General features: G+C 39.5%; 1 protein-coding gene across 5 annotated transcripts in view; it reads right to left on the reverse strand.

Moving 5' to 3' along the window:
- RBMS3 (RNA binding motif single stranded interacting protein 3) overlaps positions 1–15,664 on the reverse strand; it is a 703,903-nt gene that overhangs the window by 346,671 nt on the left and 341,568 nt on the right. For all 5 annotated transcript variants that reach the window (XM_066194111.1, XM_066194121.1, XM_066194148.1 and 2 more), the window contains one exon: positions 3,908–4,077. In XM_066194111.1, the coding sequence (XP_066050208.1) occupies positions 3,908–4,077 (170 nt within the window). The remainder of the gene's footprint in view (positions 1–3,907; positions 4,078–15,664) is intronic.

A 15,664-nucleotide genomic window follows, 5' to 3' on the forward strand; every position in this document is an offset into this window, starting at 1 on the left:
GTGACAGATTATGAATATTTCAAAGATAATAATTTATATTTTGCTTGTATAATGACACAACATACAAATTTTCCCCGTCTATAATGTTACATTTTAAGGCTGATTATCTTTTCCTTTTGATGAAAAGCATATTCTGACTGGACAGATACACATACAATGGCGTATACCACTGCACCAGCAGAGAGTGTGTACCCCCAAGAAATAAATGATAACTATGTGATACTTACTATTATCTTTATGAAATATGTAAGCATTTAAATTTTAGACTATTAAGTTCTGATGATCAATATAATCACAGATAGGTAAAAAGCCTCTTTTTTTAAGACCCTCAGAAAAGGTTAAGAGAGGCCAAGGTCCATTTTTGGACATTCCTTTACTCAGCATTTATGAAAATCCAGGAGATTTGATGCATACACAAAAGAACAACAGATTTTTGCTTGCTTTAACACTTTTACTCTTTTTTGATATAACTTTTGAAAGAGTTATAGTATAGAGTCCCAAATGATACAGTGCAAACTAACAGCTCCCTGCTGCAAAAGTGAATTTGATGAAATTCTGCTGGACACATGTTAAACCAACTACTGAGGATCAGAACCACACAAAAAGAAAAATCTTCCAGTAGCAATTTTTTTTCTTTTACTCAGCTACTGTACAGCCTATGATGACTTGTTTTCCTTTAGTTATGTGAACAGTTTGACAGATTACTGTGACAAGGTTACTCTCAAATTGATAAAAGGTTTGATAGTGTCAGAACATTTGTCAGAAATGTCTCACATCACGTGTAATGGACTCCGCACTTCAAGCATCAATGGTACTCCAGTCTGCTGTTTTCTGTTTAGTGTGCAATGCACACCAACAAAAACATGCAGCAGAAAGACAGAAAAGCAGGCAGGATTCATCAAAACAGCCCCATACTTCATCAAACAATTCTGATTAAAGGATTTCTCTTCCTTAACCCACCTCACAAAACACAATTAAATGAAAAACTTTACACGTGACTTGAAGGGTGGCCTCCTTACGGGACTAAACCTGAAAATAGGATGGGATATGGTAATGTGCATAAAGATAAGTGTTTCCAGCATTTCCTGTACTTCTGAAAGAGAAATATTGTGGGTTTAGAACATTATTCCTCAGCCTGCCAAATGTGAGACATTAGAAGTGATAGCTGTACTGCTAGCAGCCTTGTCCCATGCTAGAGCAGAGGAAATGGGTTCGGAAGGGCTCATTTTAGGCACTGGCAGCTAGCCTATGGGAACCAGTGTGCTGGACGTAAGCCAGCTTTGGTGAATACTTCCCTTAAAAACAGCTCTCCAGAAATATTGCACTACAAAATAATAATATGGTTTATGGATTGGAATTAAGGTTTTCACTTCACATCTTGCAGCAAATGATGCTAATATTAGGCTATGCTGGAAGTCTAGGAGCCAGCACCTTCTGCTCATTTCTAAATACCTGTCCACATGAAGAGTTTAATGCCTGGTGAAGCCCCAGCTACAAGAGAGGTCTACAGAGAACAACATTTCTGAGGAGAAAAATCCTTTTTATTCATATAGTAGCAGACTGTTTGGTTTGGTTTTAGTGGGGTTTTTGGGGAGAAGGGTTGGGTTTGAGGGTTTTTCTGGGAGTGGGGACAGGTGAAGAGACCTTTGGCTTTGGATCTTTATCTACCTTTACTGTGTAACCACCTGAAAAGGTAAAGAAAATACCTTGCAATACATTACTTAAAATCTACACACTGCTGTCATGAGCAAGAGTGTCTGAGATTGCTTAAAAAATCACTGACAAGGGTATGAGCAAAAGACAGATTTAAGTACTTCTCAGATCACACTGCAGCCTGGAAAGGAGGCAGAGGGGAATGCACCACCACAGCAGCCAGTACAAATTCTTGTATTTTGAAATGTTTACGTTTCCCTATGTTGTCTTTCTCTTCTGCTTTGATAAATTCTTTTAATTTTCTGAAAAAAAAAAAAGTCAAAAGAATTATCTGGTTTCTCCTCACTGACATTCAGCCAAAGGATAGAAAAATCAGCAAAATGCGTGTCAGCATTTTTCTAAAAGAGCATCTGTTCACACAGGAACCCCATGACAGCAAGACAAAGCCCTCTAATCTTATATCAAGATTAAGTTTAGTGGAGCACATTAAAAATTTTGCCACAGCGCTAAAAGGAAGCTCTCAGATACTTGATGTGCACTTCCCATAAGCAGACAAGGGGTAGGGACACACTCTCTGAACTTCATGATTCAAGTATCACTGCTCACACCACAGCCTCACACCATGACGGCAGCACTGAAGCACCAAAGCTGTGAGACTCCTTTAGGAATAGTTAGCTCAGTCCTGATCAGCTGAAAGCATTGATGTGAACTGGAGAAGGGTCAGACTGCAAGAAGATGTGTCGCAAAACAGCTTTTTGAACGTCAGCAGACTACAGTCAATTTGTACCTACTGAGGATCTGGCCCTTGAACTGGGATTATCCGTGACTGTCACATGTGGAAAGTGTCAATGAATGTAGTTTGTACAAATGTCAGATAAGTACACTCACATTTCAGCTTGCATGAAATATGAAACATCACCGGCACACTGTACTGTGAACACTGAGTCAGTTCTACCCACAGAAGCTTTAATAGCAGAAAGTCACAGGGATGAGTTTCAAGCTCACATAATTTTACTCAAGTCTAGATATCACTTCAGTAAGACTACTAGCTCCGGTTGGCCAGTCATGCCCACCTAAAGTGTACTCAGGGAAGCCTTCCGGGATTTTTGATCAAAATCAGGAAAGGCATAACATCATAACATTGTAAAAACCCTGTAAATGGTCACTCCTATTGCCAGCTTCAAAACAACAGTCATTTGGATTAAGGTCTGTAGATCAGCCCCAGATTGTTCCTTACTTTACCAAATTTCATTTATTGATACCCATTTGAAAGGCGGATTTTTGATGACAAAAGACAGAGATGATGTTGTCTTTTGGAATAGATGACTTTATGGCAAAAGCACTGCAGTTCTGCATCGTAATAAGAATGGATTTTTATTTTTCAAATTTCTCCTTGTGCTTATTTCAATGCAAAAAAAAAAAAAAAGTGTTATGTTTAATTCTACCATGGTGATCTCTGGCTGGAATCTTAAACTGGATTATTCACCTCCCACATGTCATCAATAATAATCAAGACTTTGGAATTCTAATCAGGTTGTCATTTCAGATTGCCCACTACATTTAGTCAAGAGAAGAAGGGTAGAAGAGTGCAAGGTTTTAGGAAGTAGTTCTTTTGATGATGCATGAGGAGCAAAGAGCTCCTTTATGCCACCTCTTTGGTTTCAGCAGAAATAAACCACGATAAAACCAATCTTTATCAGTACAGTCTGCAAACAGGACTCTCAAGATGAACAGGGAGGTAGAAGGTGCCACTTTCTACAGCATCATTTTTCAGTGGCACTGTAGTTAATTAGATGTTAATTACATGGCTACAAGGCCACCTTCAGTGGGTTTCATACTTCTCAATCTTTGAGCCCAGCAACGTGTGACACAGCAATCATAAAATGTGATAAATGGTTGAGGGAGAAACACCCATGTTGTGTTGTGCACCGGGTTGAGACTCACAGATCATTATAACTATAAAATTTGTCATTAGGGAGGTTTTCCTGCCATGCAATTTCTCCTTTTAACATAAAAAATCAACCAGACTAGAGCAAACACAAGTCAATGTGAAGGCCCTCACCTCTCTACCCCTAAACTCGTTACCTGGAGGTTTTTAGCAGGCATTAATTAGCCATTCAGATTAAAGGAAAACCAGTCAACCTTCAAGTGCAGGAGGCTTCTGATCCCTTTTAGGGGCCACACAAGTGTAAGCAGGAAGGCCAGCTCTGACATCTTCCTGCAGAAAGACACTGAGTATTTTAAGGGCACTTACGGCTGGCACAGCTTGATAAGGTCCTGGTCGGTGGTGCCGGGAGGAAGGCCTCGAATGTACAGGTTGGTTTTACTCAACTGCTCTCCGCTGCTGTTGTTGCTGCTGTTGTTGCTGCTGTTTGTGCTGGGGCTGGGAGGAGCCATGGGGTGGGGAGCTGGTGCATAGGACTGCTGGAAACAGAGCAAAACAAAAAGGCTGTTACTGGAAAAGGCAATATAGCACAGCAGAAGTGTGTGCTTTACCTAGATCAATCCAGAACCATGCTATCCCTGATCACTTCCAACTGCCCACTCCTATGGCACCCCTACCCACTCCCAGCCAGCAATGCCTTTCAAAATACAAAACACAACCAACCAACATTTTAGATTCAGCCATTGGTATGAAATGCATTATTCTACCATACTTTTTAATTTGGAATTAAAGTAGCTAGATCACAAAACAAAGCTCTGAAATGACAGATACTCAAGGAGTAACTAGCATTAAAGAAAGAAATTAAACACAATCTGCTCTAAGAGTATGCTAAAACACAAATAAGAATATCAAGCCAAAGGTACAGAAGTTGGTGCCAGAAGCCAAGTTAGTCTTTTCTAAACATGAGGAGCACCCAGTACACACACAGTCAGGTGGCAGAGGGTTGGCTAGTCTGAGAGAGGAAAAGAATTCCAAAGCAGCCTGAAAGCACTCTGTTGTTACGGATGTCTTTCGCAATAGAGAAACAGGGTTTGGAAAAGACAATCAGGCCAAGACCTTCTGCTCTCAAAATCGTACCCACTTCTGAAGAACCACAAACCACACACAGCAACTGAGAAATATTGCTTAAGAAGGGAGGCATTCTCACAGGGAAAAACAGTATTCTCCCCTAACTCACTGGTAAATACATGCTGTGAAAAAAGACACCCACATGCTAGAAACATTACCTAAACATCTGTGATCTGAGGCAACAATGGGGAATTTCAATTGCTGCAACCATCCCTGGCTCTCTGACCGCTGGAGTGTTTACTCACAGCACAGGGTGCTTGCCAGGAGAACAAAGAAGTGAAGGAGGAGGCCATCCTGTCACTACTGTGACCTGTGCAGAAAAGCTGAAATCTAGGGAAGAACTTGCAGGAACTGGAGGATCCTGAGGACCGAGCTCCAGACGGGCAGCCAGGGGAACTGGAGTCAGAGCTCCAGGAATGTAACTGCCTGCTGAGGGGGAGAAAATCCCATTTCCACAACCTGATCAGCACATTCTGCCAGCTTCATGTGTAGTGACAACAGCAGGTAAATGTTGGACCAATGATAAGTTAACCATGTTATGCTAATGGACTAATAAAAGCAAAACATTTACAATTTTAATTATAGCAGCAATGACACTTTAGTGACTTCTAATATGCTTTTTCTGCATTTAGGCCTTAAACAGAGAAAATATTTAAGTCTGTGAGTAATTCTGATCACGCTATTCAACTGCCCCTTTAATGTCAGTGGCTTTACTTTAGTGCTTATAATTATGCACACTAAATCAGTCTTGGTAGATGGACGTTTCTAAATTAGTAGCTCTAAACTCTTTCAAACACGTCTCTTAATTTAGTCCCTTATTTAGAGGAAGGAAAAAGAAAAAAAAAAAAAAGTTGGAGAATATAAGGCGAGCATCAATGACAGGTGATGATCATACATTTCAATGAAATGAAACACCACACTTTCACCAATGCCTTTCCTCCTGGCCTCCTCCTTCCTTCTTCCCAGTTTCTCCCATTTAAACCAGGAGAGAAGGAACGTAGTGCCAAGTGTAAAGACATCAAAATTCCTCTGCAATCTCACCTGGTTGTAATGTGACTCAAGTAGGAGCCATTAAAAAAAAATACTGTTTTTTTACTGTGATCACCATGCTATCAAGTAATGACATTCATTCTCATCTCCAGTAAAAGAGAAAGGGCAATGAGCTCCCTTCCCCAAGTCTCTGCACAGATACTTTTGCTGACAATCAAAAGCATTTAATGCATACGGATCATATTTCTCTGCACATACATTTTATGACTGGGTAATCCCCACCCACTCAAGCTTCAATGTCATTCCCAGAAACGGAGAGCTGAAGCAGCAGCCTTGAGTACCAGCACAGGCAACCAGCTCAACTGAGCCCAGCACTGGCGACACATCTTGGAAATCAGCTCCATGCCATGGCCACGGGCCAGTTGGATAACACTGCAGGCAACATCAACCTGTATTAAACATGTAGGCATCTACATATTATAATGTTCTATCTAAAAGCATATTTAAATCTCTGTGCAATGCAGGGCCATGGAAGAAAGCAAGCATGACTGTGTATAACACGTTGGGCTTTCATATATCAAGAGCTCAGGAAATATCCCATGGTAATTTTGCACATTTTGAGCATTGCTAAGGTTAAATAAAAAGACAAACAGAGGTTGAGGTTACATTCTTACTGCTTTACCATACACCATTACCCAGATTACCATGCACACTGAACACACGTAAATGATGTAAAGCATTGAAAGATTTTCCCATAAGCCAATGAAGTGCTATGTACTTTAATTATTAATTGTTGTTATTATTGTATATGTCTTAGCAGGGGATAATGAGTAAATGTCCTATTCTCACACCAACCTAATAAGCAAAAAAAAAAGAAAAAAAAAAAAGTGGAAATTTACCTTTGAAACACAAAGAGCCATTTCCATTCTATTATAAGATCTTTATCCTCACATAGAGGAAAACACTGGGGGCCTAATTCTAATTTAAGCTTAAGACATTTTATCCCTCTCAACCAGCTGAAAGGGGATGGAGAAGTGAACACGAATTACAGTCACACCAATTTTGAGGCCACAGCTATTTAAAAAAAGAAAAACAAGTCCTCAGTATATAGAGAATGAGGCCATACAACAGGCTGTCCCTCAAGTAAGAGCTGCTCAGACAACAGGCGCACATGGATGCCTGAGTTCTCAGCAGTAGCCTTGGAGATGCTCTAAGGGTGGGCAGAGAGGCAGCCACACTCTACTTTGGGGGATGCTGATCTTCTCAGCCCAGCAAACACTGCTACATGCCAAACCCTCTTCACTAATAAATCTCAGCCACAGCAGCCCATAGTAATTTCCATGCATATCCAATACCCCAAAATACCATCTGCAGAAAGATTACAAAATTGCCTCTACTGAAGCTGATGACATCTTCTGGCTGGTTGCCAGACTAAAAGCTGCAGGTCAGAAGAAAGCTTCCAATTCTTGTTTCCTGAGCTTCTGAGTGGATGACTGATGGCAGAAGTAAGTGCTTTGCCTCCAAATGAGCAAAGGATCTGGTTTGGTAATCTCCAAGTAGTAACGAGTGAAAGAAATGACTGGCAACCTAATGATGATCCCAGATATGGACCACTTGGTACAGGATCCTGGATGATGCCAAAGTAGGGCACTGTCTGGGGAGCCACCTGCACACCTGGTAGCAGGAAATTTGTGCCTTGTTCTGATGTTGGACATCACCATGGCTGGGGGCAAAGCACTTCTCTGCCTCGAGAGCCAGAAGGAGCACCACTGTCAAGACTGGCTTGAAACACCATGACACCAGCTATAGAAGCCTGGAAAAGAGGTTTTGCCACCACAACCAAGCACAGGACCTGCACCTCTAGAAAAAAAAAAAAAATATATATATATATATAAGCAAAATCTAAATGTTTCACTTCAAAAGAGAGCTGGAATTCAGAACTGGTTTTGCCATTAATTTTTCACATAACCAATGCAACCAACTCATTTTTCAATTCTCATGCTTCATTATTCAGTGGAGAGCGTGTGGGGAATGAACTGGTTTGTAGATCATTCCAAGCAGCTTATTAATTTAGCATGGATGGCTAATAGGATTTGTTTTCATCTTTGAAAAATGAATGAAATTTCTCCTTTTTCATTATTTAAAAGTGAGAAAAATTAATGTGCTAATTCTTATCCATTCTCAGGAATGCACCCTTCTGCTTAAACCCTACAGTTCAATTCTCGGAAACAAAGTGTCCTGTGAAACTGCACACAGCTAGGCATGAATAATGAGATACACCTTGGTCTTTCTAAGTAAGTAACCTAGAAATGCTGAAGTCTCCCGGATACTAAATGAACAACGCTCCTCCTTCCAACATACAACCTCCTTACACAAGAACAGTATTCTTCTTTTATGGCAACCAAGTACTCTTAGGTAGTTTTTCACTAGTTGCAAGCTTAGACTAAAGTATTTTCCTTCCAAAGCAAAACACTGCTTAAAAAGACAAATTTCAAATATTTTTTCACATACAATTCCTTTTGGATGGGAACCACAGGCCCCAGATGCCAAGTTGTAGAGTCTGCTTTATTAGCAGCAGCTGGCTCCTTGGCAGGCTTCTGAGGCGGTCGGGCTTGTGGTTTTGGAGTGGCCTCAGAGCCTAGGATGCAGCTGGACAGCTATGCTAATGGACTAGCCAATTTGTTTGTAGTCACCTTTGGCTATCCCAGATTTGTACTCTTTTATCCACTTGAAAGGGAGGTCTTGGAAAGATTCCCTATTAACACCGATATATTGACTTTTCTTATCATAGTTCATATTTCATATGAAGGAATGAGTACAACACACAGTCCTACATTAAAACATGCGTTATTTAAGCAATTATGAACACACACTATCCATTTCACTCTGAATTGAGTGTTTTCCAGCTGCTAGATTCATCTAAGTGCCCAATTACAACACAATTCCCTTCGCTCCCAATTGTGAAAAATAAAATAAGACAAAGTAAATACAAATAAATTGTGCAAATAGCACTTTACTGCTCACATTAGGAAAATGCTGTTCTCTCTACACCCTACTGTACTGTAGAAAGGAGTAATTTTTGTGAGCTGGAGAGTTCTTACAAGCCAATTATAGAGAGGATACCACCAACTTTTAGTCTATTGATGGGATTTTGGAGCTGAGTGAACAAAAAATCTCCTATTAAGCAAAAGACAATCATGACAGTTAAAGAGAAAGCAGAGCAGTAAGGGAAATATAAGGAAAAAAAATGAGATCAAAGTAACAGCAACTCTCCTGCCTTTGGTTTGCTTCCTCGGTGAGGAACAGCACCAGAAGGTAAGTTGTATTTCTCATCCATAGACAGGTAGAACAGAAAAGTGAATAAAAGATGAATAAAAGTGAATAAAAGGAAACATGGACACCTCATGTATTTTAGAAAGGCTGCAGTTAAGGGAACTCGAGTTATAATTTTTTTCCCAAGTCTGTAGGGCATTCACAGCTCTTGCAGAATACAGCCATGACTATTATCTATCTCCCATCTGGCCAATGAAGGCCGGGAAGACAGAGCTTCTTTTGGGTGCTTCTCTACATAGTCAGGTCTATCCCTAGACATCTAAGAGAAAATAAACAGATGTAAAAGAGTCTGAGTTTTCTAATCCCTCTGCACAGTAACAAAGCTTCCTAAACTGTTTCTGTAGAAGCACCAACTCACCTCTTGGCAGCATTCTCAATTTGTATAGGAATGGCATGTGAAAACATGAGTAAACTCAGAAGATTAACAAGACAATAAGGTTCAAAGTCTATTCCCTCACAGTTCTTTCAATCAAGAAAACCAGAACACACCTCAAGAGGATTTTGATTTCTCTGAATTCTTTCCAAGGCCTTTAAAAGTGATTTGCTAGATACAAGAAGCCCAGTGGGTCAGAGCTGCTGGGTTACACCGTCTGTACTGTAAAATCACTGCACTACTCCAAGCAAGTCATTTAAGTTCCTTCCATCTCAGTTTACTAATCTGTAATGATTCTTCCTTACCTTCTTAAGGCATATATAATGCTCTGTGATTACTGGATGAAAGACACTACTAAGGATTGCAATATTACTTAAAGATGGGGAAAATATTATTGAAGTCTAACTTAACTAGAGCTAAACCTAATTCCTTTGCAGATAAAAATGATTTCTGCATACAATGATTTTGCTATTCTGTATCTAAACTGAATGAATTAAATAATTTAAAATAATAAAATACCAATCAAATTAGTTTTCTCATTAACAATGTTTTTTAATTTAAAAACAAACTTAGAATTATGTGTTCACAGGGCTATTGTGATTGTAATATATGCAATGAACTTACTTTATTCCAACTGATATCTTTATTACATGGGGAAAAGGTGTAATTGTGTTTTGCTTACCCTTCCATTTCACACAGGAAAAAAAAAAAAAAAAAGGTCATTTGGGAAAAACGGAAATCATGAAAAAAGCCCCAACCTAGTCCCCCAACAGATACAGTAGTCATTCAACAGTCAGACTGAAATTGGGATTTGATGGATCAGTAAAATACTTTGAGGTCTTTGCTTCACAGACAAAGCTGTTGAAATCAGTTGGCTAAATACTCCTGAGGCTTCCAATTCCCTTGAACCTGGCACAAAGCATTAAAGATCTGTAGAATGAAAGTACAGGCAAAATTTGGCTCAATTTTCTCTATTCCAAAATATTTCTCTTCCAAATCATGACAGCGCAGATTTTAGCATTTTATAAATTTTTACAGGGAGACAATACAGAGAAGTTCTTTATTGGACATTATCCGCAAAGTAGGTCTTATTTTATACAGTCTTCTGAAATAAAACCAAACAATGAAGCAAAGAAAAGGCTCCAGCAAATCACTGTTCCGGCTATCTTCAAGAGCACTGAGAGTTTAGCAGTCATTAGCCAGGGTGACATTCACTAGAATCCTGAAAATCTTCTCACTAATAGTATCTCCTATTTCCAGTAAGACAGACTGAAATAATCTCCTCTACTACCATTATCAACAGGAAATTTCAAAAGCAAATTGATGTAAAGTAGCTTATTTTGAAGAGTGGTGAAGTCAAAATAATGAACTGGATTAGAGAACATATCATTAAGAGAGTCTGAAGATCATCTCACCTGAGGATGAATGGGCCCCAGCAAAAACCAGTCCAAGAGAGGGGAATGGCACAGAAATGAGAAGCACTGTTTGCAGATGAAGAATACTCTGGCCTTTGCTGCCTGCCTGGGTTTTGGTCACTGAATAGATGTAAGAGATGCTGCAGAGCTGCCAGCTTCAGCTCTTCACCCTCTCCTGCCTACATACTGTAATACCACAGATGGAGCTACTCATCCCTCATATGCAATCTTCTGTTTATCCACAGACTACCTGTAGTTCAGGTCTAAAATATAGTAACTTCTCTGAATTTAGGGCTTCTTACATCCAGCCGGGAGGGCAGAGTTTAGTCCCTAGCATTAAAAAGCAAAGAACTAGCAATAGGAGCTGTGTCATCAAATAAATATTTTCCAGAGTGGAAAATAACCTTCACAGCCTTGTCTCCTCCCTTTTATTTCATGGCAGGAGGCTCCCATGACAGAATACTCCTGAGGCATTATTTATTTCTTTGCAAGGGAGAAGAAGAATTTTTTCTATAGATAAAGTATTTTAGCACTTTGGCAAACTCATAAACAATAGCCTATATCCTTTGACATAAATTAGTGTTATTGCTTCATTACCCTATCCATTCATATTTTATTGATGTACTGAGACTAAATGTGAACAGACTCTAGATCTTAAAATTACTAAATCTGGGCAATCTGGACAATAAAACATTGCAATTCCTCTAATAAGAATATTTTAGAGCACAGATGAAAATATGACAGCAATTACTGTTTGTGATACAACTCCTCTGAGGTAAAAAAACAAAACAAAACAAAACAAAACCAAAAAAAAAAAAAAAAAAAAACCCACACCAACAACAACACAGGGGAAAATAACAGATTCAAGAAGAAATTATTGTTTATGTTTACATTTCCACATAGCCAGTTTTGGGGCTACCATGAGCTGTCAGTCCATTTGAAAGTTAAGAACAAAAATGCAGACCAAGAGGCAGATAGTTAGCTTTCCTAATGTTTGCAAGAACAAACACATATTTGGTTCTGAGAAACTAAATTTACTCTCTGGGTATTTGTTTACATGTGGCAGACTAAAAGCATCTTGGAAATGAGCTGCTGCAGGCACGTGCTGCATTGCATTTCTTTTCTGCACACAGTCCACACATACTCCGGCATCAACACTGCTGTGAGAACCTGGCTACAATAAAAGCCTCCCACATAAACCTGAATTTACAGCATAGAACAAAACTAAATGTCGGTATCATCTCGTTCCTCTCCAGTTGAGAGTTCCTCTCTCAGTTGAGCAGAGATCAGAAGCAGATGTGTTTTCATTCTGCAGAAAGAAAGCCCGACCAAAAAGGGCTTTTCAAGATCCAACCCAAGTTTCCTCAGCTTATCTTTCTTATAGAAGAATTAAGCAGGAAATCTGCTGCTGTTGACATAAGCACTGTTGGGATGGAGGATTCAGGGATGGGAGAGCTCCCCAGGAATGTTGCTTATCATCTCCCCATGTTACCACAAGGATCTTTTATAGATGTGCATGAGGAAGTTCTGCCTCCTCCACCCAGTATATATAAAGATGAGTTGTGCCTCCTGTCCTGTGGCCAAAAGAATCCATGGAATGCAGAGTTTGGGAAAGGCTTTTCCTTTCCACAGCAGCGTGGCATCATCACCACAGAATTTGGGGCATTGCACAATAGCCAGAGTACATGTTTTCTTTGAGACCCCTGGAGCTACAGTAACACACTGGTCCCAGGCAGGGTGCCAGAGGATGCCCGCAGAAGATACGAACCATCACAACCCTCACCGCATTTTTGCTTCCAGTGCAAACTCATCCAGCACATTCATCACAGAAAACAGCTTTTAAAAAAACTGCCCACACAAGTCATTACAGTTCATATATAACTCCTCACTTAGGAAGAAGAGGACACAACCAACCTTGTGAGACCCATGTAATTTCATTTATAGGAGAGCTAGAAAGCCTTCCCAAGAGTAAGCTGATATGATGGGGCTACGTATTTAAGTCTAGGTTAAAAATTAAGGTGTCAGCCTATGGACGTAGTTAGCCAAGGTGGTGCCAATCACCTTCATGCTTCTGACAGCCCTGAATACTGTCCCAAAAAAAGGCTAGTGGAGGCAGAGAAGCTGGGGTAGGGCTCACTGCAGGCAGTTGGATGTGAAACCCCATGTTAAGAACCTCTCTGTCCCATTCTAGATACTCCTCTACACACTGAAAACCAGTTGACTGTGTAAGAGAGAACCTCATAATGAAGTCACCATTATACATGACCTGAGAAACTGTTTGGGCCCACGGAGAGACTGAAGGAATGGGACTCCTCAAGCCTTAACATGGTGAGGAGGTTAATTCCAGACCTTCTTCAGGTCAAAAGGATCAATGTGATTTGAACATCACATTACTGGCATTACTTACACACAAAGCATTATGAACATGGGAAGGTGAGCAAGATATGCCAGGAACATTCTGGGATGTCAGCTATGAGCTTTAAATCGTAAGCTAAGGAAGATGAATAAGCACTCTCCACCTTGTTACTGGAGATTCTGATACCTTATCAAATCTCCATTCCTTTAGATTTCATGTGGCAGACTTGGGAGGTAGTATGGGAAAAGCTGTTTAATTTTATTTGATTTAGCAAACATCTAATATAACTTACAATTAAAGTATCTTCCAGACATCAATCAAATCCACTTGAGGCAAAATTTACTAAATAAACTGAGTAATTAATGCAAAAAATAGAGAACTTCTTTATTCTATCTTTGGAATTTTCAGAATTACATCCAATTTATTTAGAGACTTTTTTTTCCTTAAAATTCAATTTTCTGTAAATTTTATTGGTTTTGAGAATGAACTTACTCGAGCATGCTGAATCTATGAAACAAAATATTGCCATACTTTTGTTTCCATTCATACTCTTGCAAGGAAGTCATATGTACCTTAGGCTGAACTGAAGCCTGAGCACCAAACTGTCAAGATATACCCTATATTCAACCAAATGCAGACTGAGGCAAAGGTCCTAATTGATCAGCCCACTCACGGGGTATTTGGCCATCTGTCTAAGTAGATGCCACAGCAGTTAATGCCCAGCATGCGCTGTTTTGCCATGACTTCAGGTCCTGGAACCACAGGACTACTGAAAGATGGAAATTTTGTAATACTCAGAGTCACCGAAAGATGACAACTTTTTTTTTCTTTTTTTTTTTTTTTTTTTTTTTTTTGCAACTAGTGAGATTCTGGCATGTTTTCTACAAGGCAAATAAAAACTATGAAGCTTTTTTTGAAAGGTAAAAATAACCTCAGAATGCCCATTTGGTGTCAAAAACAGTGAAATCTGAGTACAGATAAATGTGATCTGCTGCTTAGAAATGCAAAAAACTCATCACTTTCACAACTTCAATCCAGTATTATTCAGTAAGTCCTTTCCCATCTAATTGCTACATCCTTCTTCAGTGTCTCCCCTACCTCTGATTTTACGCAGTTTTCAGAGTCCGGGGTGGGGCAGGGGCGGAATTTAAAAGATCTACATTTACTATGGTATAACATACAGATCTCCATTACCATGGTCTTCCCATTTCTTCAACAACAGATTGTGCCACTGTGCTAGTCCGAATTTTCAAATGTCATTTGACTCATGTATTCAGAAATGTTGACTCAATTATTAACTATCCACACAAGACTAGCTTTCAGTTTGGTAAAGGCAACCTACTCTCTTTTTTCTGGTATGCTTTGGATGTCTCAGAGTGCAGGAATTTGATTTCAACGCGACAACTTGCTTTTTCTCAGTTCCCCAAAATCATCACTATTTTCTACTAAATGTTGTGGCACGATGAGCCAAGTGTCTTGCTAACAGACACAGAGTCAGCTGAAGATGCTCTGCCTAAACCATTTTGGGCTCTGTGCCATGTGCTTTTCCATACTGTGCGATGTGACAATACGAAGAACCTGAACTTGTGCGCCCAGAGGTGAGGAGCTTTGCAATGTGGGGACACAGCTGCTTCGTTACGCATCTGTGTAAAATCCAACGCACCACTAATTTGGATAATGAGGTACTCCTGTTGCAAGCAATAGGAATTCAGAGTAACAGGGTACATATGTTAAATTACTGAAGCAAACCACCATCTCTATTTACTGTTTTTCATCCAAATTATATATTTCCTGATAAACAAAAGATTGAATTTCCTTCTGCACTGCAACACTGCCTCCAATCTCTTCTGTTAGCTTTCTGGCTTTTTGACCTTTTAATATTCTTCATTTACACATGATTTATTTTTTAAGTCGGCATTTTTCTCCTCTGGAAAGAATATGTATTTGAAGTAATTTCAAATGTTAAATCAGGATAAGCAAAGGAAGAAAGAAAATCTCCTTAATACATTTTCTTAATAAATGTTGTACCATGCTTCAGAATAGAAGCTTGAAGAATTATGGCATGTAACAATAAGGTTTATGTTTCAAATCAGATACATATAAATATTCTAAAAGTCTTAATACCACTTAATGCCTCTGTCATAGGCTCATATGCACAAAATGTTGTCAGGAAAAAAAACCCAAACAGTTCAAATCTAAAATGAAAAATAATTTATATTAGAGAAAACAAACCAGAATGGAGAAGAGTGGCAACTACAGTACTTCTAGCAAGTATTACAGCTTTTGTAATAATAACACACAGTGTTACCAGCTGGAGCAGAAAGATAAATTGGTTAGGAATACCAGCTTGTCTACAGACGTGTTGGCAGCAAAAGGAAAACTAAAGAAAAGATTTGCCCACTGCTCAATAGGACAGGGGACAAGTGACAAAGGAGAGATGAAAGCACTTGGTGCTTTCTTTGCCTCAGTCTCCACTGGCAAGGTCTGCTGCCAGTCCTCTTGGCCGTCTTCCCCTAGTAGTAGCGCCTGGG

Source organism: Chamaea fasciata, unplaced genomic scaffold (assembly GCF_029207755.1).
Source record: "Chamaea fasciata isolate MVZ Bird 193981 ecotype frontalis unplaced genomic scaffold, bChaFas1.0.hap1 SCAF_1, whole genome shotgun sequence".
NCBI classification, from domain to species: domain Eukaryota; kingdom Metazoa; phylum Chordata; class Aves; order Passeriformes; family Sylviidae; genus Chamaea; species Chamaea fasciata.